General features: G+C 36.4%; 2 protein-coding genes across 3 annotated transcripts in view; one reads left to right on the top strand and one right to left on the bottom strand.

Annotated features, from left to right (window-relative positions):
* The window catches only part of LOC139118565 (tyrosine-protein kinase HTK16-like), a 36,463-nt gene extending 27,814 nt beyond the window's left edge, over positions 1-8,649 (bottom strand). The window contains exon 1 of the mRNA XM_070681920.1: positions 7,932-8,649. Coding sequence (XP_070538021.1) covers positions 7,932-8,518 — 587 coding nt within the window. The 5' untranslated portion in view covers positions 8,519-8,649. The remainder of the gene's footprint in view (positions 1-7,931) is intronic.
* An 8,686-nt stretch (positions 8,650-17,335) lies between these two features.
* The window catches only part of LOC139118566 (autophagy-related protein 16-1-like), a 29,036-nt gene continuing 21,964 nt past the window's right edge, over positions 17,336-24,407 (top strand). The window contains exon 1 of one of the 2 annotated variants that reach the window (XM_070681922.1): positions 17,336-17,457. In XM_070681922.1, coding sequence (XP_070538023.1) covers positions 17,355-17,457 — 103 coding nt within the window. In that variant the 5' untranslated portion in view covers positions 17,336-17,354. The remainder of the gene's footprint in view (positions 17,458-24,407) is intronic. The other variant, XM_070681921.1, reaches the window with a different exon arrangement.

Below are 24,407 nucleotides of genomic sequence, written 5' to 3' on the forward strand. Positions count from 1 at the left end.
GATTCAGTTTCATACAGGTGTGGCAAATCAGAGTTTCCATTACATATGCACTTTGTCAGACAAGTTTAAGGCTAGGATGATTTAATCATATACAGAGATGCAGTCATCAATTTCCAAACACATGTAAATTTATACAGTGACTTCACGGATACAATTCCTATGTCCTGTAACTGTACATGCCATTCCAGAGAAATCTGGAGATGCCTCTCATAGAATACAGACTTCATCCCACGCAAATAATATTTATAAATCACCTGTTCCAATTCAAAATAATTGTAAATCAAACTGACAACAAATAACGCCACATAATCTTTATGAGAGTACCGGACAGTCACAAATTTAAACAACTTACTGCTTTCTAACATGATTTCATACACCATTTGGGATTATTACTTTTCACAGAAGTCCAATACTCGCAGACATATTTTCTAAATTGAACATTTCCTGAATGGCAATTTTTGCATTCTTACATTATTGCGCAACAGGAAATGACAATTTAGTAGAGTTAGTCTTTTTTTTTTTCAGTTTCAATGACTGCACAGAATTTTTACCTGACAGATTCTTGAGTGGGTGGGACTCTCAAAAACATGAAGCCATTAAAGGTATGCCAGATTGGTAAACAATTGCCTTTTCTTCCAAAAAAAAGACAATGTTTATTCAGTCTCCGAGTATCGGAAACACACGATCCCCACATCTCATGTCATGAATTTATCCTGAATTGCTCACACTTATGATTGTGAACAAATCTGTTTCTGTTCTACAAGTATTGCACTGTTTACGGTCTCCAAAAACCAACACACCAAATATGGCACTCGGATGACCTGTCAAATATGCGACTATTTACTTCAACTCATGAAAATTTTATGACTTAATGTATACATACAAGGGTTTGGCTCCAACTGGTTTCAGGATTTCCCTACACTGTCTCAAAGGTTTCAGAAAGATTGGAAGTTGATATCTGGTGCAACATATCAAAATGTCATGGATATGAATGAGCAAAGGGTCAAATTTCATCCTCATTGTACAGATGTACGGTAATAACTCCACCATTGGCACATTTTGCTGAAAGTTCTTGTAAAGGAAGAATGCACAACTGGGACAGTTTTTCATACTCTCAAATTTTCACAATTCTTTGTGATCTACTGTTTGTGGGGCCTCATTTTAAGTTCTTTGAATGAGAAAAATTTTCACCATCTTCAGTGTTAGAGCCAGGAATTTTAAAGCAGGGGACATTGTGTCCCACTACCATTTATTTTTAGGGACATTTTGCACATTTTGGGCACAACAAGTGTCAGTTGTAAATCAAATTTTGTATTATTGTATAACATAATAGTTTAACAGATTAAAATTCAAGCTACTACGTCGCTATGCTTGAATTTCAGGCAATTGTAGCAGTATACCATATCTGTCACCAATCAGAGCTCAGTCAGACTACAAGCAAGTTATGATATTGAGTGCAGCATTTTCATTACTTTTAATCAGAGCTCTGAAAGTACATAAATACAAGCCTCAAAATAATCACGCAAAACAAAGGTCATTGTCAGTAACAGATAATACTGCAGACTATACACCCAACACAGTCATGAGTGCACCAGAGGTGACCCGCAGTATGCGAGAATGTGGGAGAATGTGTTCCGTTTAGGGAACATTGCTGCAAGGGTACAACATCCTGGCTGCAACACTGCATGTTACTTTTTCGAATATTGAAAAACTTTATTTTTCCCATTGAGTTAACACTGAGATGGTGGCCATTTTGAATTTCAAAAGTTCATAAATGTTTCAAAATTGGTAATTTGTTTCTCTAGTACCAAATTTTGCACAGTGAACTCTGATTTTTATTCTTCATTTAGAAATGGAATACTTTAACCCTTTCACCGCTATGGTTTTTCCCAAATCCATTGTTTTCAATGGTAAAGTTGGACCTGTACACAGGAACTGGGGGTGAAAGGGTTAAAGTTTCCTTATGGAAAGTTTGAGCAAAAGTTCAGGGCTTTTAATTTCAATGTGCAAACTACCTCAACATAATTACATTTTGTTTTATTTTTTCATTTCTTCCCTTTGTTTCCCAAGTATTATAAAAAGTCATAAGAAGGAACTTGCTGAGCCCTCATTTTGACAAAAGAAACTAGACAGCCTAGTTTTACTGATTAAAAAATTTAACAACAGCTTCCTGGAAACCCTTATTAGGGCACAGTACAAAGAAGGAAGACAAAAGTTTCATTGAAATTGCATTAGCCTTCCCTTTATACCAGTGACTTGCAGAAGTCTAAAGCATACACTACAAACAGCCTATATAGTGCTCTGAATTATGTGACCTTTAACCCCATGGGAAAATAATCCCCATGATATTTTGCTGTGGATCAAACACTTTGATTCTAAGACTACAGTGCGTTTCACCTAGGTACCGCAACTCAGCGTATGAGATGGACACATTTCACCTACAACACAAACGGTAAGCTTGGGTATCATGACACATTTGAAAGTCACCGACTCATTGATTAATTACAATAAACCAGCATGGGGCAGCCGCTCTGTCTAGACTGAGAGATAAACTTGATCTACAATGTGTGGTTTTTTAGTTAGTTTCTGTTGAGAATACCTTCACCTCTTGAACTCTTAGCTGAAATTGTAAAAGAAAAAGTTACATTATAGATCAAGTCTAGTCAACTGTTTAACTCTCAACAGCGGCTGCCCCATGCTGGTTTACTGTAATTACATGTAATCGACGAGTCGGTGGCTTTGAAATATGTCCGTGATACCCAAGCTAATCATGTGTTTTGTACGTGGATTGTGTCTGTCTCATACGCTGAGTTGCGGTACCCAGGTGAAATGCACTGTATTTAACATCTGGTATTATCCCTTTATGTGCAGATTTTTTTTTAAACTGTAGCATTTTGGCAAAATTATCTTGCTGGTAATGATTTTTACCCACAGGGTTACAATTCACAAAAAAGTTCATCAATATAGAGCCTAAATATTGAATCAACTTTCTGTTCAAAATGTCTTCCAATTACAATTTATAAGTCTTCCATTCATTCCGAACAGACAGTCATGAATATGGATGGATATTTTTGTAACATAAAAATCACTTGATATTGTAAGCTCTCCAATATTAACCCATTATTTAACCTGTTCACCCTAAATTTCATATAAACAGGTCCATAGCAATCATTGATAACAATTGGTTTGGGCAAAACCATATTGGTGAAAAGGTTAATTCAAAACAACCGATACTGGGCCATATAGTAAGTTGATTTGATCGTGACTTTGTAACATTTCTTGACGTGCGTTGGCAGAAAATATTCGGCAAAATCAAACTTGTTAAAAATTACTGAACAGAAATGAGTTTGATTCGGAAATGAAAGAATAAAATCACCACTAACCACAAATTATTATTTTAATACATCAGTACATGTACCATTTATAGTGTAAATAGGAGGAAGACGGTGTAATATTCAGTGCCTGTTGCTGTGATATTGGAATTGTATTATTATTTTTTTCTTACATATAATTAATTTTATCATTGTTGTGAAAGAGTTCGCACTATTGCAACACTGAGCTGAAAAATAACACTCTTTTTTGGATACCTTGCAGTTATTCTCTCTCAAGACAATGCAAAATTAAAATTATCATCTGGAGAATATTATATATTTTACAAGAAAACTACATTTTGTGTATAAAACTTTTTTTTTGAGAAAAGTTTTTTGTTTGTCTAAAAAACGCCAAAATTTGTTCAGGTATATCTTTAGTGATTCAATGTTTAAAATCAACAGCGCTATCATCAGTTTGGCAGAATGCACCTCAAGGACAGATATTCTGATTCCCACAATTCATCTCTGATCTACTGCTTTTGGGGGCTCATTTTGAAACTCTTGAAGTAAGTAAAGTTTTCACCATTAGTTTTGTGAAAAAATCACACTTGTAGTTTTTCTTCATATGTTTTCGACAGGCTAGGCAGCCATTTTGAATTTCAAATATCAGTAAATATTTGGCGACCCCCTAATTGTTATTCTTGATTTTGAAAGAGACTGGTTCAAAGTTTCACTTTCAGCAAATGTTTAAGCCTTTCAATTTGCTCCATGAGCTGTAATTTTTAAATGTGTTTTCCATTATCTTTGTTCAGTTGTAAAATACACGTTCTTATTCTCCTCCAAAAATACATGTCAAAATGCGTAATGTTCAACTTGTCAATGCAGTCCTGTATCTAATGTTAGTGTTGATGAAGGCTGAATTCCAGTCTAAACTAAAATTTGTCTTTCAACAACAAAACTGTATATTGCATCACCATCCCTATGTCATACACAATGGATATGTTGCAGTCAACAGGCTTAAACTAAATGTACTTCAATATAATTTAAAGCAGAGGAACTAGAAAATGCATTTGTTTTGTGGGGAAAAATGAAAAAAAAATTAATAAAAAATTACAGCTATTCTCACTTTGAAATTTTAAAGGTTTTCCTTGTCAACCAAATATGGCTGTACGCCGACACGGCTATGCTTTCACAACACTGTTATCTGACCTGACATTTGAACACTGAACTGCCACAGAACATCAAGAGATAAATATGATACAGGTTTTTCCCCTATAAATGGAATTACACTGCCCTTTGCCGATTCCTGTCGTGACTTTCATGTTGCTAAATTTAGCCAGCGGCACAGTGGTACCACTTCCCCCAGACTGCTAGTTCCTAGTGAACACAATGTATGATGACGATACAACTATTCCCTAACAAACGTCAATGACACTGCTGCCATGGTAACACCATGCACTTTCACTGATTTCTAATACTTTGGTCATGCTCACAAGTTCTCACATTGAATGAGAAAGTGTTAGACCAGTTGTATGTATACCATAATCAATGTGTCAGGCACACAATATACAAGTTCCATTTAGATGTTTTCTAACTTGCAAATATTTTAAATTGCAACTTTATGGTGACGGTCACATCTTGTAAAGTGATAAGTGATATCTGCCATACATATTTGAGAAGGGAGTTGATTAAACAAAGGTTTTTGTTAAGGTTAGTACCATAGTAAATTCTAACCTGGGTTCCCAAGTCATGTTATGGGGATTCCCCTGAGAATATCAATACAATGGTACCTGGGTTCCCACATATGTACAAGAACCTACTGGTAGTACAGTAATTTTTGTTATGTTCTGCGGATTGGAGTTTTACACATACAATGTTTGACTGGATTTGTCCTTTGCAGTTGATACTCCATCATCAGCCTTGACATAGATAAAAGTTGTGTCAACGACATTGTCACTCCCATATAGTTTAATGTGTGAAAAAGGTTAAAATTACAAAATCCAAAATTTACTAGTCCTGTACAACTGCAAATCTTACACACTTTGCAGATTTCACTACAATTTGCACAAATTATGTCATCACTAGTGACTTGCATGAATATTATTTAAAAAATCTGGTGAATAGTTTTGAATAATAAGATTTTTTGACAAAAATTAACAGAAATATTCTAAAAAATGAAAACTTCTGAATTTCATCATGATTTGAAGACATCTGCGCTTGGCTTTCCCAAAAGACTTACAAGTTACAAGCCAAACTCCCAAGCTGTAGGAAAAATAGTTTGAAGAATATGACCTTTTGACAGAAAATTGTACAAATGGTCTTAAATATTACATGCCAGATTTCACCACAATTTGCAAGCATCTAAAACTAGGTCATCCCTGGGAACAAGTGTACTAATATTCAAAGCTGTTGCATGAGTAGTCATGGAGTATGTGGTTTTTTGACCAAAAATCACAAAAATAGTCTTCAAAATACAAGTACTGCATTAGAGATTTCACCACAATTTGCACACATCTCAACTAAGTTATCCCTAGAAGCCAACATTTCAAATTTCAAAGCTGCCAGATGGGAGGTAGAGAAGTTTTGAGAAACAATTACACAAAAAATGTTAAAAATACTACACTGCAGATGTCACTACAATTCGCACACATCTCAACTTAGTCATTCTTTGGAGAACCAATACACGGAATTTCAAAGCTGTTTGATGAGCAGTTTTGAAAAATATGATCTTCTAACCAAATAATCACAAAATAGCCTTAAAAGTACCACATTATAAATTTCATTACAATTTGAACAAATTCACACCGCCTCATACAAAGCAACATCTGCACCAAGTTTCATGACTCTTGGACATGCATTCTAAAGGAGATTTTTGACCAAAAATGGCAAAAATATTCTTAAAAATAGACAATGGTACATATTCCCATAAAATTTGCACAGAGTTTATGCAAGGTACCAAGGAACAAAAATATTCATCCAGTCTGGCTGGTAGTTGCAGAGTTTCAGCATTTTAGACTGATTTTGCCATTTTTTTACCTCATTTGACCATTTTCAACACGAAGATGTTCAATTATTGAATAAATTCATATCATTACCCACAAAGACACTAGGTGTTGTTGTTTTCAAGTTTTTTTTGTGGAGATAGACGACAGACATTTTTTTCTAGCCTATAGTGTAATGCCCTTCCTTGTAGAGATTTTATCTTGAAGCATTCCTCACGTGGCCAAGGCGTGTGAAGGTTGGTTCAAGATTGTACAAAAAAGATCATACAAGATAGCATCATACTTTTAATAAGCATAGCTCCAACTTCCAAATATACCTGAATGAATGAATGAATTCATTTTTAGCTCATATATCTATAAATATATAGAAAGAAAAATGAAGTCATATATATATATATATATATATATATATATATATATATATATATATATATATATATATATGTGTGTGTGTGTGTGTGTGTGTGTATGTATATATAGAGAGAGAGATATGCTTAAAATGGATTCATTGATTTATTTACTCATATTCTTACTGACATTTTTATTTCAACAGTTGCATCTTGCATCACAGCGCCAGTACATACAATTGTTGATCGTCCAAAGTCAACAATTCTGTGTTTCTATTTCAAAGGTTTACAGCACAGTCGCTCTGCAGCCCTAGTGTTGGAACACAAGGGTGGAATGACTGTGACTGCATGCACCACTTTGAAAGGACTTTGCATATGCTTGGGATTTAATCCAGACAAGTGGACAGACCCATTTCGGTATCATAGCCATGATGAAGAGACTCAATGTTAGCATACAGACATTTAAATGGTACTACATCTGCTTTTTAAACTTTCAGGTGACTAAGAAGTCCGTTTAAGGTCAAACCTACCTTTACATTGTTAAAGAACTGGTCAGTTGCACTGACCAACAAACTCCCTGCAAAGACTTGACAAAAACACCAGTCAACCTTTTGGATAACGCCTTATACAATTGGGGTACTTCAAATGGTCTTTCTGCTTTTTTTTTCTAAATTGTTATCTGACAATTAAGTCACACAATGATGGCTGTGTACCTGCTGGGTGTTACTGTAACTGGTTTTGTTACCACATCACAGGAATATTTATCCATATCTTATACCAGCTGACGATCTAAGTCAATTGATGGGGTAATTTCTTATCATACCTAAAGCGGGAAGTAAATGGTAATCAGCTGCTTCAAAATATGGACTCCAACAGAACAAGATAACAGATTGTATCAAGAATTTGTAGTGGAATTAGTGACAATGGGATAGAAACGATTAAGCTGGCGTTGACCTTTCACCAGTTCATGACTCAGGATCGTCTAGTTTCTAGAGACTAGACTAGCTATTTTTATCTCCTGGGATCATCACTTCCATAACTCTGAATGAACTCTCGGTGACATTTGTTGCTTTTTTCCCGTCTAGATGTTAGCCTCCTTGATTTGAGGAACACATTCCTCGGGATATTTTGCATGTCACGACAATTGAGTTTATCGGTTTATTTTGTTAATATTATCAATAAACATTCGTTTAAAATAACTCTGATTGTTTCTGTGTGTGCAGAATGGTGCCAAGAACTCATGCGATCGAAGAATTCGATCGGTACCATACCTGTGTAGCGGGGTCGTTCTCCCAAACCTTCGCAGGTGCGAAGGGGGAAGACTTCCTTTGCAGAACTTGCCGAGTTTTGTGGACAGTCCGTTTGCTGACTGGCTATAATGTTTAACGAGCTGGTCAAGCCCTTGAAAAACCGGACCCTCGTCGATTTGCAGGAAGCAATCCGTTAGACGCTGTATCTGGAAGTGCTGGGGCTGTACGTTATGAACAAGGGACAAGACGAAATCACCCTCCACAGTCGCACTCTCACGTATGAGGAACAACCCTTCCGACATGCCATTATCTTTGAGTATGTGGATAGCCGTGTCTCTTGTTATTTTTCCATGAAACCACATGCAATCTGCATCTTCTTCCCTGCCTCTTGCCTTGTCCTTTCTCAAGAAATCATTGACGGACGTATGTCGTATGACCTCGCTCAGTTTTCGTATGATTTCCGGGTTGTTGTGATTGACCAAGTCCTTGTTGTGGTGGGACGTCGGAGGAGCATCTTCGTAGACGGGACATGGGGGCACATCGTGGGGCATAAGCCGCGTTGATGCGTTAGAACGCAAAAATCTGTCCCTTAGCGCCTTGAATGGCATATTGCGCTAACTAATAGTACCAATACACATCTCTGTCTTTGGGATTAACCGGTGAACTTCGCTGCATGGATTTTGGAAATGGAAGCCCTCGAGTTTGTGAACCGTTCGCTTTACTTCCTCATACATGAAAGATATGCAAATATGTAACATGTGACGTGTCAAAGGTTACTGTATGGGGCGTGGTTTGTCGACCTAGCATGCAACTAATGATGTTATAAAACCCACCAGTTTCATCGCATCATGGCATACTCACAACACACGCGAGTCTTTAATAGTAACAAGGAGAGACGATATAGTAGTTTCGAAAACTGTCTTGATTGTTACCTTTAAAGGAAAGGTCAGGAAGACGGAAGCAAAATTGGAGCCTGGTGGAGGTGTGACCCAGGTGTGCTCCGCCGTCGAATTCAATCGAGTTCGCTTTGAGTTTGACGATATTAAACAACGCAGTAATCTTTGTAATTGTACTTCTCTCGGAACTGTATGCACAACAGCCATGTGACGAAGGCCTTGATACCGTGGCATAATATCACAACAACAATAATAATAATAATAACAATAATATTGATAACAACAACAACAAAAATAACAGTGATCATACTAATTATTATTATTATTAAATCTTTATTTCAGATTATAAAAATCCATAGCAAAACAACAATACATTTTAAAATATACGCTTACTCCAAATCCTCCACAGTCCACTCTGTGATAACACTGATAAAGATAAAACACTCACCACAAGCGGGTTACTCGAGAGATGGAGTCTGCTCAGAAAACTAAATGATTTTTTCCGAAGGATTTCATCAAAAGTTAAAATCGAAAGACTGACAAACATTGCACTGTTACTCTGAATAAAAGAATGTTTAAAACTAGAAAACTTACGAAAAACATGGGAGTAAGCTCGTCTAACTGCATTAAACGTACATAAAGAAAACGAACTCCACAAGTAAGAACAATAAGGGATATCACAAAAGACAGAAAATAAGTGACATTTAACAGAAAGAGACGCGAATTTAAAATCACGAATTATAGCATTGCCACGAACATAAAATTGCCGAGTCTGAGCCTGAATGTCCTCATTATCCCTAAGGTCACAAGTGATTAAGTAACCGAGGTATTTATAAACACTAACATAATTAAGCATTTTACCATTAAGATAAATTGGAACTTGTCTAAGCTTACGAATACTTGGTTGAATTATCATACAAACTGTCTTTTGCTCATTGAAAAATATTGAATGATTGTCACCATAATGACCGCATATATCAACAAGCTTCTGCTGGCCATAGGCTCCAGTAGAAATAATAACTAAATCGTCAGCATAAATTAAATGATTCACCTTATAGTCACCAATAAGGCATCCATAGGGAAGTGTGGAGAGATTCTTACTGATATCATCCAAATAGACGGTGAAAAAGAAAGGTGACGTAATGCCGCCCTGTTTTACCCCATTCTTTGAATGAAAAGATTCAGATAGTAACCCATTCCATCTCACAACAAAGTCTTGATACTTATACATATACGACAAAATCTTAATGAGATAAGGCTTAACACCCTTTGCAATAGTTTAACATACAGAATATCATGACGAACATAGTCAAATGCTTTGGATGCATCCATAAAGGTGATGAAAACAGGAGTATTGCAACGTTTATAGTAATTCAAAATTTCTTTCAAAACAAAAATTGACATATCAGTACCATGGTCTGGTTTAAACCCAAATTGGTGATCAGTGGTTGTTAAACATTCCATACAGCGATTTAACCAGACCCTTTCGAACAGTTTGGATATTGTTGTTGCAACAGCAACAGGACGATAGTTAGATTTGTCACAAATGTTGCCACCTGGATTTTTTGGAATAGGAACTAAAACAGTGGTCATCAATTGTCTAGGAACAGTTCCATGAACCAAAATGGCCGAAAAACAAAGGGACAAAAGAACATTGACTCTATATGGAGCATACTTCAAATGCTCAGGTGATATATCGTCAATACCCGATGATGCACCTGTCTTGAGGTTTTTAACTAATTCACAAATTTCTTCGTGGTGCACAGTCATGTCATTACAGTAATTAATGTTCGAAAAGACAGGAGTCGATTCGGTACCAGTTTTGGTCAAAATAGTTTCATAATGGCATTTCCACATATTTACTACTTCAGCGTCACCAGCATGACCATCAAGATGACGGAGCTATTGCTCTACCTTTACGTTTATTGACCTCTTTCCAATACTCCTTAGAGTTACTCTTTAATTTTTCAGCCATGGCATTCGCACGCATTTCGTTTTCTGCCCTCTTACACTGTGCAAACTGCCTTTTAAACTGTGCCCTAGACCTTCGCATAAGATCAAAGAAAGGGCCAAATTTTGGAGAACCGTTGTCCTTCCAGATCAAAAAATCAGTACGTGCTTTGTCATAGTGTTCTTTCACAACTGTATTCCAACCTGGTATTGTATGACTACTTGACTTTGTGGCTTTGGGAAGAGTCCTATTTGCGGCAGTCAACAACGCTGAAATAATGTCACTATAAAATGTATCAATCAAATGAGAATGAATACAACAGTCTGTGTCAGTACAAGCCAAAGCCTCAATAGGAATATGAACTTCAGATAAAAGTCGATCACAAAACACTTCAAAGTTCCCAAGTTGACAAGATGACGCTTTGTTCCAGCAAGGCGTATGTGCTTCAGTTTGTGACGAACTACTGAGCCTAGGTAGCAAATCGGTCTTCAAAGTGAACATTACAGGAAAGTGATCGGAAGAAATGATATCATAGTTAACCTTTACAGAATCAACGATGTTATCAGATGAAGATGAGCAAATGATATGATCAAGCCAACTTCGAGCAAAACATGAATCACTTAAATATGTAAAAGTATCAGGATGAAGGCGTTCAATGTCTGAAAAGATGAAGCTGTTATCTTGCACAAAATTATCTAAAAGTACAAATTCATGCTGATTTTTTTTCGGATCAGCGTTAAAATCACCGGAAATAAGACAGTGGCAAGTACCTAATTCATTAATTGTAACTTGTAACAAGCCTAAAATCCGCTGATATTCATCACAATCAGAATTCGCAGTTGGTAGATACACGTTAAAAATTACGACATCAGGCTTATCTAACATCTTAATGCGAATACCGATAACACGACTTTCACCGTCAAAAACGATAGGTGAGATACCGTTGAGATTTTTTCGCCAAAGAATACCAACGCCCCCATAGGGTCTACCTGTGAGAACACCATGCGAGCTATCAAAGGCACTCACACCTATTGAGGTAAACTCGTTATGCAACGAACTAAGAACTGATAACTTTTCCTTGTCAAGCCAATGTTCTTGAATTAATAAAATATCACAAGAATTAAGCAAAGCGTCAAGGGAACCAAGAGAGGAATTTAGACCTCTTACATTGTAGCTAGCAAGGTTAATGACGTCCATTATCTGTGATTGATATTAGCTACTCGTGGAGAACTTTTCTTCGACTTTGCAATCAGCTCAGATTTCGTCAAATAATACGGTTTCACAAAAACTCCAGTAGGCCACAGTTCAGGACAAAGGACACTGTCAATACAGCCGTCATTTACGTCAATTCTGAACGATGAATATGTGTCATAGCGAGTTTTTAATTTGACACCATCTTGAAATGTTGAAGGACCGCACTTGTCGTTAATGAATGTCTCAACCTGATCAATACTTGTATCTGGCGTTAGGCGGCTTACAAAAACACTTCGCAATCTTGGCTGTTTCTCTGCAACGGTAAAGTGATTTGTAGCATTACCCGATCCTTGAACAATTTGCTTAGGTTTCCGGGGATGCTGAACGGATGCGCTATTTTGCGGGTTGCGGGCTGCGGGCTGCGGGTTGCGGGCTGCGGGCTGCGGGTTGCGGGCATGAAAAAATGTGTGATTTTTGGTATCATTTTCGCTAGTAGATAGAATAAATGCTAAAATAGTGTCTAGATGTATTTGTTTATGGAATAAAAGCCGTGAACTTCTTGAATAATGCCGTTATTTTAGCTTACATCTGGTAAAGCACCACCAACGTCAGAATAGTCCATTTCCCATCCAACATTCGCCGTTGCACAGCGCACTGCCGATCGAAGCTTTCGAAATGATATGACTGAACACGGATGAGTAATAATATGAACACAAGACAGATTTTAACTTTTTATGTAATGATTAGGACGGATAGTTTAAAAGTAAGTTTCGGATCGTTGACAGCACAGATGAACTGGGAGATGAACTTCGGTTCGTTGAAACTCGACACGCCTAATAATTTGTTACTTTTTTATAGAATGCCATGCCCTTCTCACACTTCAGATTAGTTCAACCGCCGATAAAAGCACAATTTTCAGAATCGTTTTCAATGCCGTTTAAAATTATTTTATTGTGGTGAACACGATAATAGTCCTAGGAAACTTTTCATAGTCACGCTGGATCAAATGCATATGGAGCGACTATCATGCTGCAGGTGCAAGTCATAGAATATGTTCATGATATTAGGAGATACACAATTATTGAGAGCTGCAGAACACAAACTCATCCAAAAATATTCCTATTAGATCGATTCCTGAAAATAAGTCAACGCACCGACGTGTTTTTCCCGCTGAAATTCTCGCGTAAAATGTTAGCGGAATGTCGTTCTCTGTGGTCGTGACCTCGGTTGAACCGAAACGGCAAAGTAAGCTAAGTCCATTGTCGTACGTCTTTTTCTTTCTAAAGATTTCATGTTAAATACACGGCATTTAAATACACAACACTTCTACGCTTTTTGAAGTCAAATCTTTCCTTACACATTGCATTTAAGTAGGCATTGTTTAATTTTCTGTATGTGTTGCCCTAGAACCGAATTGTGAATAGATGCATTACAAAGAATTTACTTCCTATGGCCTGATACTAGAAATGTAACAATTTTCATTCCGCGATAAGTGGCGACATTTCCGAGCCGCGAATTTTTTTTGTCAGTCTGTTATTATTTCTCACTCACATCCATGGCAAGAAAGAAAAGTGATTTCAGATCCCAAATTATTTGTGATGGCCAGGCAGCTCGGAACAAATAAATTGGTCCTCGGAATCGCCGCTTTTAGTTTAGCAGATTTTGATTTTTTTTCAGAAACATGACGTATTTTCACCCACTTGGTATGGTCTGTTATAGCATCTTTAGTCCAAAAAATCAATTTTACAGCATATATGTTTTTAACAGCCTTCAAATGTACAGTATTATGTTAAAATACACAATATGGAATATGTTGTGTTTCATTAATTTTAACCATCTTGACCTGATGTTGAAATATGGACTTGGCAGGAAAAGGGATACTGTACGATAGACCTGATCATGATTATTGATAATAGACACCTTCTAAAGGTTTTATTTCTTATATACTAAATGCCATATTACATATATTAGAAATCTAGCCATAATTCTAAAAACCCGCAGCCCGCAGCCCGCAACCCGCAGCCCGCACTTTAGCAGATACCGATGCTGAACACTAGAGATTGCCTTCTTATTCTTTTTAACTACAAATGACCATGTTTGATCAACACTTGAATCAGGGATTGACACATCTTGAACAGAGTTATCACTGTTAGAAGGGCCTGTATGCACAGCGTTGGGAACCTCTCTTGATGACACAGTCGGTGAATTTCTGGACACGTTTAAACGGACATCTGCGGAATCATATTGATTAACGACAACAGCTGCATTACCATTGGAGGGGTTTTCACTGGCTGAATCCATGATTACCTCTTTGGTTTCAAGCTTGGCACTGACTGAATCCAGTTTTTCGCGCATATCACGAACCATTTTCAACAAACTGATATAGTCTACATAATCAATGTCAATCGGAGGAAGGCGATGCAGCTCTTGAGCAACAAACCGTTTCTGAGTATGAACAGATAAATCCGCAACACAATCGATGACATCGCGAATTGTGAGGGTAGTTTTACGACGGGATGGACCACGATCGCCAGCCATTTCAAAAACAATACTCTTAGCCTCGTCGACTTCGGACTTGGTGTAGAAGTCTTTTATAACTTTTTCCATCGAAGCACGTGTCATACCCGAGCTCAGTTTATTAACGACAAAGCAAGCTAATTCACAGATGACTGGACCATTTTTAGTAGCTGCCGCTGTACTGGATACTCCATCAATGTTATCAGAACTACTGCAACTCGTACTTGTGCCAAACCTTTTCTTGTTACACTTGGGGCACAGCATTAAGTCTCCCTGACACAAGGATACTCGGTGAGATATTGTGGAACAGTCTTCACAGCGCAGAGACATTTCAACATCGATTACGTAACTGACCTCTGTAACAATAGTTTTCCGACTTCAGCAATGTCGGCAGGTTAGTCTCTGACGGCAAGCAAACTACAGCTTGCTTTGTCGTTACACACAGATACTCACGATTCTTGGCACATTCATAAAGGCGTTGCTTTACAAGATAGACTCAACACTTGACAGAAAGCGGAATTTTCAGGGAAAAAAACGAGAGCACATTCAGCTCCGTCTTCACTCGAGTGTGCACCTGAACTTACAATAAATACTTTATAACATAACAACACATTGTAAAGTTCGGTATAGCAAGTACAATAACTTAAACATTAATGATAATAATAATAACAATGTACTGTAGTATTTACCTTCTCAAATTGACTTTTTATGACAAGATAAGAGGTATAAACAGAAAACAGAACATCAAGGGATAAGCGCAAAAGAGCAAAGTCACTGTATTCTGTAGGCAGGGGAGATGAAGTTACACAACTCGTTTTTTAAATTTTGAAGGGATCAAAATTTGAAGGAAAAGTTTTGGGCGAAAAAGGTGAATTCCGTCAGTAAGCAATGAAACAACTAGCATTTTTCAATATATTGCTTCTTGTGGTTCTAAACATAATCTTTTGAAAATATTAAACAAGGATGATAGTGTTATAAGATTCTAGAAAATATCATTCGCTCTTACTGACCCCAGCTTGCCACAGTAATATAAAAACATCACTAGATAAAGAAATGAGTAAATAAAAATTGACTACTGTCCTTTTTTCACTAGTAGGCGCAAATCATATACATCACTTCGAGGTTAAGTTTGATAAAATAGTTGGTCTTGCAGGCACACTTTCAATTTTTGACATTGTCTTTTGAACCAGTTTGGGACAAAATAATAGAATGAAGAATAGCTCAAGTGTGTCACTAAACTTCAATTAAAAAATTGCATTATTGAAATATCTTACTTAAATTTGACTGACATTTACGTATCAAAATGGTCGCTATCCCTTCATTTAGTCTGTGCGGGAAATATTCCATGTTTTTTCATAGAAAAAAGACACAGAGAACTTCATTTGCCAGCCGTTTACTCCACAATATGAGTCCAAATGAGAAGCAGACATGCAAAATATTGTACACATAAAAACGTTAAGACCCCTGAACTCTTCAATCATCTTGTATATCTATGGTAAACTTACAAAACTTAGTATGTATATGAACAAAAAAACTAATAGCCCTTTAGAAAAATGTTAGGTTCCGGGAATTATTTATCGAGTGTAAGCTAGCTAAACTGAGTGTAAGTATATGTTGTACTAAGCTAATGGGATGTCAATAGCCACCACATCGGATAGGTGTGAATAGTTTGATGGCTATAGTCAGTAGGGTTAGTACCGGGGGTTAGTAATAGCTAAAACTTGACCAACATGGCTGTTAACACCTGGACATTCCTATCAATCGAAAGTGACTAGTTTAACTTGAGGCACTATCAAATTGCCTATATATTTCTTACCGTGCTGAAGCATTTAACTTTCTGATATTACTAATTAGTGTGAGAAATTCGTTGACAATAACAACCGAATACTTTGGCTTGCCACCTGAAAAGTAGCCTACCAAAGGAAAATAGTACGTCACCTGATAATTATGTCTTGTAATACATCGTGTTTGATCAAATCACAGTCCCTCTATCCACGGACTGTGAAAGCAAGCCCGGAAATTATAAAAAAAAACAAAAACATTTCTGCTTGTCCATCAGGTAGGTGAATATATATTTCACCCTCCTGCTCAGCTAAAACTTTACCTGCCCTGGGAAGGTGACATGTAGTTATTTTCTACTCTGATATTAATTTTACTGTCTAGGTAGGCCTATGTGCTGTATACTGTAATGTCAGGATAAACCGTCCACTCCCGACATTAGAGGTAAAATTCAAGTCTCCGTGGTTGGAAAATTACTTTTCAGCTTTCAATTTGAAAGCAAATGTTAAACAGGGAGTTCATCAGTTTGTAGAGCGAATTTGAAGGGATAGAGGTTTAGGCCTACATCCATAAAAAACATGCATCTGGAAGTTTAGGCCTATATCAACTGAAAGTAATTTCAAACTCTTACGAATTTTGATCGTTTCACGCCTATATTTCAATCGTGTGTTCCTTCTCTATCTTATTCACCGAATTGTGTTTAATTTTATCAATTAACCAATAAAACTTTGAAAATCTCTTGAAAAAATATTTTCATCATCAATCGATCGATCGATCGATCGATCGATCGATCTGTTGATTGATGGTACTGTCTTGATATGTTACCTATTTCAGCAGCATCGATGAGCCCGGACAAAAGCATGATGGTTCTCCCCGGCCTCATTGAATACGATGAAATTGTTGATTATTTCGTTTGCATTTGATGCGGCTATATCAAAATCGGCGCTGATTACCACTTACAAAACTTACAAACTGCCAGCGACGCGACGCACTGCACTGCACCGGTGCTTGCATGCGGGTCAGATCTAGGTCACCGCCCACCTGCACTCTCTTGACCCAGCGGGTCATATCAAGCGAAATGTATTGTGGGAGGTGTTTCCTTCCAAAATGGCTGACTCTAGAGAACCTAAGTGGCGGAAAAATATACGAAAACAACTAAGCGAGAGAAACAAAGTGCAATATGAATATTTTAAAGACCTTATCAATAACCGTAAGTATGTTGATGTATTAAAATGCATGAACGTTCCGTTTAAGTGCTCTGTCTGTGTACATCTAATCTACAACTGGCGCGCGTTAAAAAATCGTGAAGACCAAGTCGAAGAGAGTTCAAGCTACATCATGTACGAGCTTGAGATGGTGTGGCATACATCTACTTGGTGTGAATGTACACACTTAACAAGCCCTAGACTCTCTATTATTTACATATCAGATAACGATGTAATTACTACGGGGAGAATGCTGGTAATCTACCCTGGTTTCCGTCTGATCATGGAGCCTTGGAGGTAGTATCGCTTCTTGTGTTGTGTAGTTCTACCACTCGGCTGAAGCTAGCAGCCAAAACCTAGCAGCCAAAACTATGGTGTGGAAGCTAGCAGCCAAAACTTGCAAGCCACTTTCCTCCTATATTTTGAAGTCAAGTGGACATCATTCTAACATACAAGGTTCTTTATACATGTATCAACACAAACACATCATTTACTAATTAATTTCTTTGCATAAATTATCTCCATTCTAATTAGCACCTGGTATCCCAGCTATCCTATGGCTATAAAGCACAATGCATTGTCTGCTGGAATTAAAAAAAGAGTGTGCACCCATTACACCTAGCATGTCTTACACATATACATCCATACTAACAAACTACACTTGTCTCATTTCTTAATTAATTTTTTTGCATAAATTATCTCCATTCTAATTAGCATCTATATGCTAGCCTATGGCTATAAAGCACAATGCATTGTCTGCTGGAATGAAAGAAAGAGTGTGCACCCATTACACCTAGCATGTCTTACACATATACATCCATACTAACAAACTACACTTGTCTCATTTCTTAATTAATTTTTTTGCATAAATTATCTCCATTCTAATTAGCATCTATATGCTAGCCTATGGCTATAAAGCACAATGCATTGTCTGCTGGAATGAAAGAAAGAGTGTGCATCCATTACACCTAGCATGTCTTACACATATACATCCATACTAACAAACTACACTTGTCTCATTTCTTAATTAATTTTTTTGCATAAATTATCTCCATTCTAATTAGCATCTATATGCTAGCCTATGGCTATAAAGCACAATGCATTGTCTGCTGGAATAAAAGAAAGAGTGTGCATCCATTACACCTAGCATGTCTTACATATATACATCCATACTGACAAACCACACTTCTCTCACTTCTTAATTAATTTATTTGCATAAAGTATCTCCATTCTAATTAGCATCTATACGCTAGCCTATAGCTATAAAGCACAATGCGTTGTCTGCTTGAATAAAAGAAAGAGTGTGCATCCATTTCATCTAGCATGTCTTACACATATACACCCATTCTAACAAACTACACTTGTCTCATTTCTTAATTAATTTCTTTGCATAAATTATCTGTTTTAATTATCACCTATAGCCAATGGCCACAAGAATATAGTGTCTGCGTCAATGAAAGAAAGAGTGTGCATCCATTTAACCTAGCATGTCTTACACATATACATCCAAATTAACAAACCACACTTGTCTCATTTCTTAATTAATTTCTTTGCATAAATTATCTCTCCTTTAATTATTACCTATATGCTAGCCTATGGCCATACAGCAGAATAAAGTGTCTGCATGGTCTGCTTGAATAAAAGAAAGAGTGTGCATCCATTTCATCTAGCATGTCTGACACACATACACACATTCTAACAAACTACACTTGTCTCATTTCTAAATTAATTTCTTTGCATAAATTATCTCCAATTAATTATCACCTATATGCTGGCCTATGGCCATAGAGCACAATGCATTGTCTGCTGGAATGAAAGAAAGAGTGTGCATCCATTTCACCTAGGATGTCTTACACATATACATCCATACTAACAAACTACACTTGTCTCATTTCTTAATTGATTTCTTTGCATAAATTATCTCAGCTTTAATTATCACCTATATGCTAACCTATGGCCATAGAGCAGAATATAGTGTCTGCTGGAATAAAAGAAAGAGTGTGCATCCATTTCACCTAGCATGTCTTACTCATATACATCCATACTAACAATATTCACTGCTCTCATTTCTTAATTAATTTCATTGCATAAATTATCTCAATTAATAAACATATATATGCCAATTAACCTATGGCTATACAGCACAATGCATTGCCTACTGGAATAAAAGAAAGAGTGTGCACCCATTACATCTAGCATGTCTTACACATATACATCCACACTAACAAACTTCACTACTCTCATTTCTTAATTAATTTCTTTGCATAAATGATCTCCAATTAATTAACATATATATGCTAACCTTTGGCCATAAAGCAGAGTATAGTGTCTGCCTGAATGAAAGAAAGAGTGTGCATGCATTACACCTAGCATGTCTTACACATATACATCCATACTAACAAACTATACTTGTCTCATTTCTTAATTAATTTCTTTGCATAAATTATCTCAGCTTTAATTATCACCTATATGCTAGCCTATGGCCATAGACCAGAATGCATTGTCTCCTGGAGTCAAGAAAAGAGTGTGCATCCATTACACCCAGCATGTCTTACACATATACATCCATACTAACAAACCACACTTGTCTCATTTCTTAATTAATTTCTTTGCATAAATTATCTCCAATTAATTAACATATATATGTTAACCTATGGCTATACAGCAGAGTGCATTGTCTGCTGGAATGAAAGAAAGAGTGTGCATCTATTTCATCTAGCATGTCTGACACACATACACACATTCTAACAAACTACACTTGTCTCATTTTTAAATTAATTTCTCTGCATAAATTATCTCAGCTTTAATTATCACCTATATGCTAACCTATGGCCATAGAGCAGAATATAGTGTCTGCTGGAATGAAAGAATGAGTGTGCATCCATTACACCTAGCATGTCTTACTCATATACATCCATACTAACAAACTTCACTGCTCTCATTTCTTAATTAATTTCTTCGCATAAATTATCTCAGCTTTAATTATCACCTATATGCTAACCTATGGCCATAGAGCAGAATATAGTGTCTGCCTGAATAAAAGAAAGAGTGTGCATCCATTACACCTAGCATGTCTTACTCATATACATCCATACTAACAAACTTCACTGCTCTCATTTCTTAATTAATTTCTTTGCATAAATTATCTCCAATTCAATAACATATAAATGCCAACCTATGGCTATACAGCACAATGCATTGTCTGCTGGAATGAAAGAAAGAGTGTGCATCCATTACACCTAGCATGTCTTACACATATACATCCATACTAACAAACTACACTTGTCTAATTTCTTAATTAATTTCTTTGCATAAATTATCTCTGCGTTAATTATTACCTCAATATGCTAACCTATGGCCATACAGCAGAATATAGTGTTTGCCTGAATAAAAGAAAGAGTGTGCATCCATTTCACCTAGCATGTCTTACACATATACATCCATACTAACAAACCACACTTCTCTCATTTCTTAATTAATTTCTTCGCATGAATTATCTCTGCGTTAATTATTACCTCAATATGCTAACCTATGGCCATAGAGCAGAATATAGTGTTTGCCTGAATAAAAGAAAGAGTGTGCATCCATTTCACCAAGCATGTCTTACTCATATACATCCATACTAACAAACCACACTTGTCTCATTTCTTAATTAATTTCTTTGCATAAATTATCTCCAATTAATTATCACCTATATGCTGGCCTATGGCCATAGAGCACAATGCATTGTCTGCTGGAATGAAAGAAAGAGTGTGCATCCATTTCACCTAGCATGTCTTACACATATACATCCATACTAACAAACTACACTTGTCTCATTTCTTAATTAATTTCTTTGCATAAATTATCTCAGCTTTAATTATCACCTATATGCTAACCTATGGCCATAGAGCAGAATATAGTGTCTGCTGGAATAAAAGAAAGAGTGTGCATCCATTTCACCTAGCATGTCTTACTCATATACATCCATACTAACAATATTCACTGCTCTCATTTCTTAATTAATTTCATTGCATAAATTATCTCAAATTAATAAACATATATATGCCAATTAACCTATGGCTATACAGCACAATGCATTGCCTACTGGAATAAAAGAAAGTGTGCACCCATTACACCTAGCATGTCTTACACATATACATCCACACTAACAAACTTCACTACTCTCATTTCTTAATTAATTTCTTTGCATAAATGATCTCCAATTAATTAACATATATATGCTAACCTTTGGCCATAAAGCAGAGTATAGTGTCTGCCTGAATGAAAGAAAGAGTGTGCATGCATTACACCTAGCATGTCTTACACATATACATCCATACTAACAAACTATACTTGTCTCATTTCTTAATTAATTTCTTTGCATAAATTATCTCAGCTTTAATTATCACCTATATGCTAGCCTATGGCCATAGACCAGAATGCATTGTCTCCTGGAGTCAAGAAAAGAGTGTGCATCCATTACACCCAGCATGTCTTACACATATACATCCATACTAACAAACTACACTGCTCTCATTTCTTAATTAATTTCTTTGCATAAATTATCTCTGCTTTAATTATCACCTATATGCTAGCCTATGGCCATATGATAGACCAGAATGCATTGTCTGCTGGAATCAAGAAAAGAGTGTGCATGCATTACACCTAGCATGTCTTACACATATACATCCATACTAACAAACTACACTGCTTTCATTTCTTAATTAATTTCTTTGCATAAATTATCTCCAATTAATTAACATAAATATGCCAACCTATGGCTATACAGCACAATGCATTGTCTGCTGGAATGAAAGAAAGAGTGTGCATCCATTACACCTAGCATGTCTTACACATATACATCCATACTAACAAACTACACTTGTCTCATTTCGTAATTAATTTCTTTGCATAAATTATCTCCAATTCATTATCACCTATATGCTAACCTATGGCCATAGAGCAGAATATAGTGTCTGCCTGAATAATAGAAAGAGTGTGCATCCATTTCACCTAGCATGTCTTACACATATACATCCATACTAACAAACTTCACTGCTCTCATTTCTTAATTAATTTATTTGCATAAATTATCTCAGCTTCAATTATCACCTATATGCTAGCCTATGGCCATAGACCAGAATGCATTGTCTCCTGGAGTCAAGAAAAGAGTGTGCATCCATTACACCCAGCATGTCTTACACATATACATCCATACTAACAAACTACACTGCTCTCATTTCTTAATTAATTTCTTTGCATAAATTATCTCTGCTTTAATTATCACCTATATGCTAGCCTATGGCCATATGATAGACCAGAATGCATTGTCTGCTGGAATCAAGAAAAGAGTGTGCATCCATTACACCTAGCATGTCTTACTCATATACATCCATACTAACAAACCACACTTGTCTCATTTCTTAATTAATTTCTTTGCATAAATTATCTCCAATTAATTAACATATATATGTTAACCTATGGCTATACAGCAGAGTGCATTGTCTGCTGGAATGAAAGAAAGAGTGTGCATCTATTTCACCTAGCCTGTCTTACACATAGACATCCATATTAAGAACTATGACTTGTCTCATTTCTTAATTATTTCCCTTGCATAAATAGTCCCTAATTTAATTATCACCTATATGCTGGCCTGTGAATACAAGAGAATTCATTGTCTGCTGGAAAGAAAGAAAGAGAGTGCATCCATTTCACCTGCCAATGTCTTACAGATATACATCCATACTAACAAATAAGGCTTCTCGCATTTCTTAATTAATTTCTTTACATAAATTATCTCCATTAACTACCACATAATCGCTAGCCTATGGCTATACATAGCATGCAGTGTCTGCTGGAAAGATAGAGTGTGCATCCTTTTCACTTAGCCTGTCCTGTGTCTTTAGATCTATACAAACAAACTTCACAGCAGACTATGCACTCTGTTCTACAGCCATAAACTAGCATATACGTCCCAATTATAATTGAGATAATTTATGCAAAGAAATTATTTAAGAAATGGAAGAAGAGTAGTCTGTTAGTATAGATGTCTATGTATAAGACTGGGTAGGTGAAATGGATGCACATTCTTTCTTTCATTCCAGCAGACCATGCATTCTGTTTCAAGCCAGTATACAGATGCTAATTACAATGAAGATAATTTATGCAAAAAAAATAATTAAGAGTTGAGGTATATGAAGTCTGTAAGTATTGATGTACGTGCAGAAAACAGGGCAGGTGAAATGGATGCACACTCTTTCTTTTGTACCAGCAGACCATGCATTCACTTCTACAGCAATTAGCCAGCATGCACATGCTCATTATAATAGAGATAATTTATGCAAAGAAATTAATTAAGAAGTGGGACAAGCGCAGTTTGCTAGTATCGATGGATATGTGTAAGACATGGTAGGTGACATGGTGCACAGTCTTTCTTTCATTACAGCAGGCAATGCATTGTGCTTTATAGCCATAGGCTAGCATATAGATGCTAATTAGAATGGAGATAATTTATGCAAAGATATTAACTGTGAAATGAGACAAGTGTGGTTTGTTAGTATGGATGTATATGTGCAAGACATGCTAGGTGTAATGGGTGCACACTCATTCTTTCATTTCAGCAGACATTGCACTGTGTTGTATAGCCATATATAAGGCTAGCATAAGCAGTCTAATAGAATGGAGATAATTTATGCAAAGAAATTAATTAAGAAATGAGACAATTGGGTTTGTTAGTATGGATGTGTATGTGTAAGACATGCAAGGTGTAATGGATGCACACTCTTTCTTTCATTCCAGCAGACAATGCATTGTGCTGTATAGCCAAAGGCTAGCATATAGATGCTAATTAGAATGGAGATAATTTATGCAAAGAAATTAATTCAGAAATGAGACAAGTGTAGTTTGTTAGTATGGATGTATATGAGTAAGACATGCTAGGTGTAAAGGGTGCACACTCTTTCTTTCATTCCAG

Source organism: Ptychodera flava, chromosome 19 (assembly GCF_041260155.1).
Source record: "Ptychodera flava strain L36383 chromosome 19, AS_Pfla_20210202, whole genome shotgun sequence".
Lineage (NCBI taxonomy): Eukaryota > Metazoa > Hemichordata > Enteropneusta > Ptychoderidae > Ptychodera > Ptychodera flava.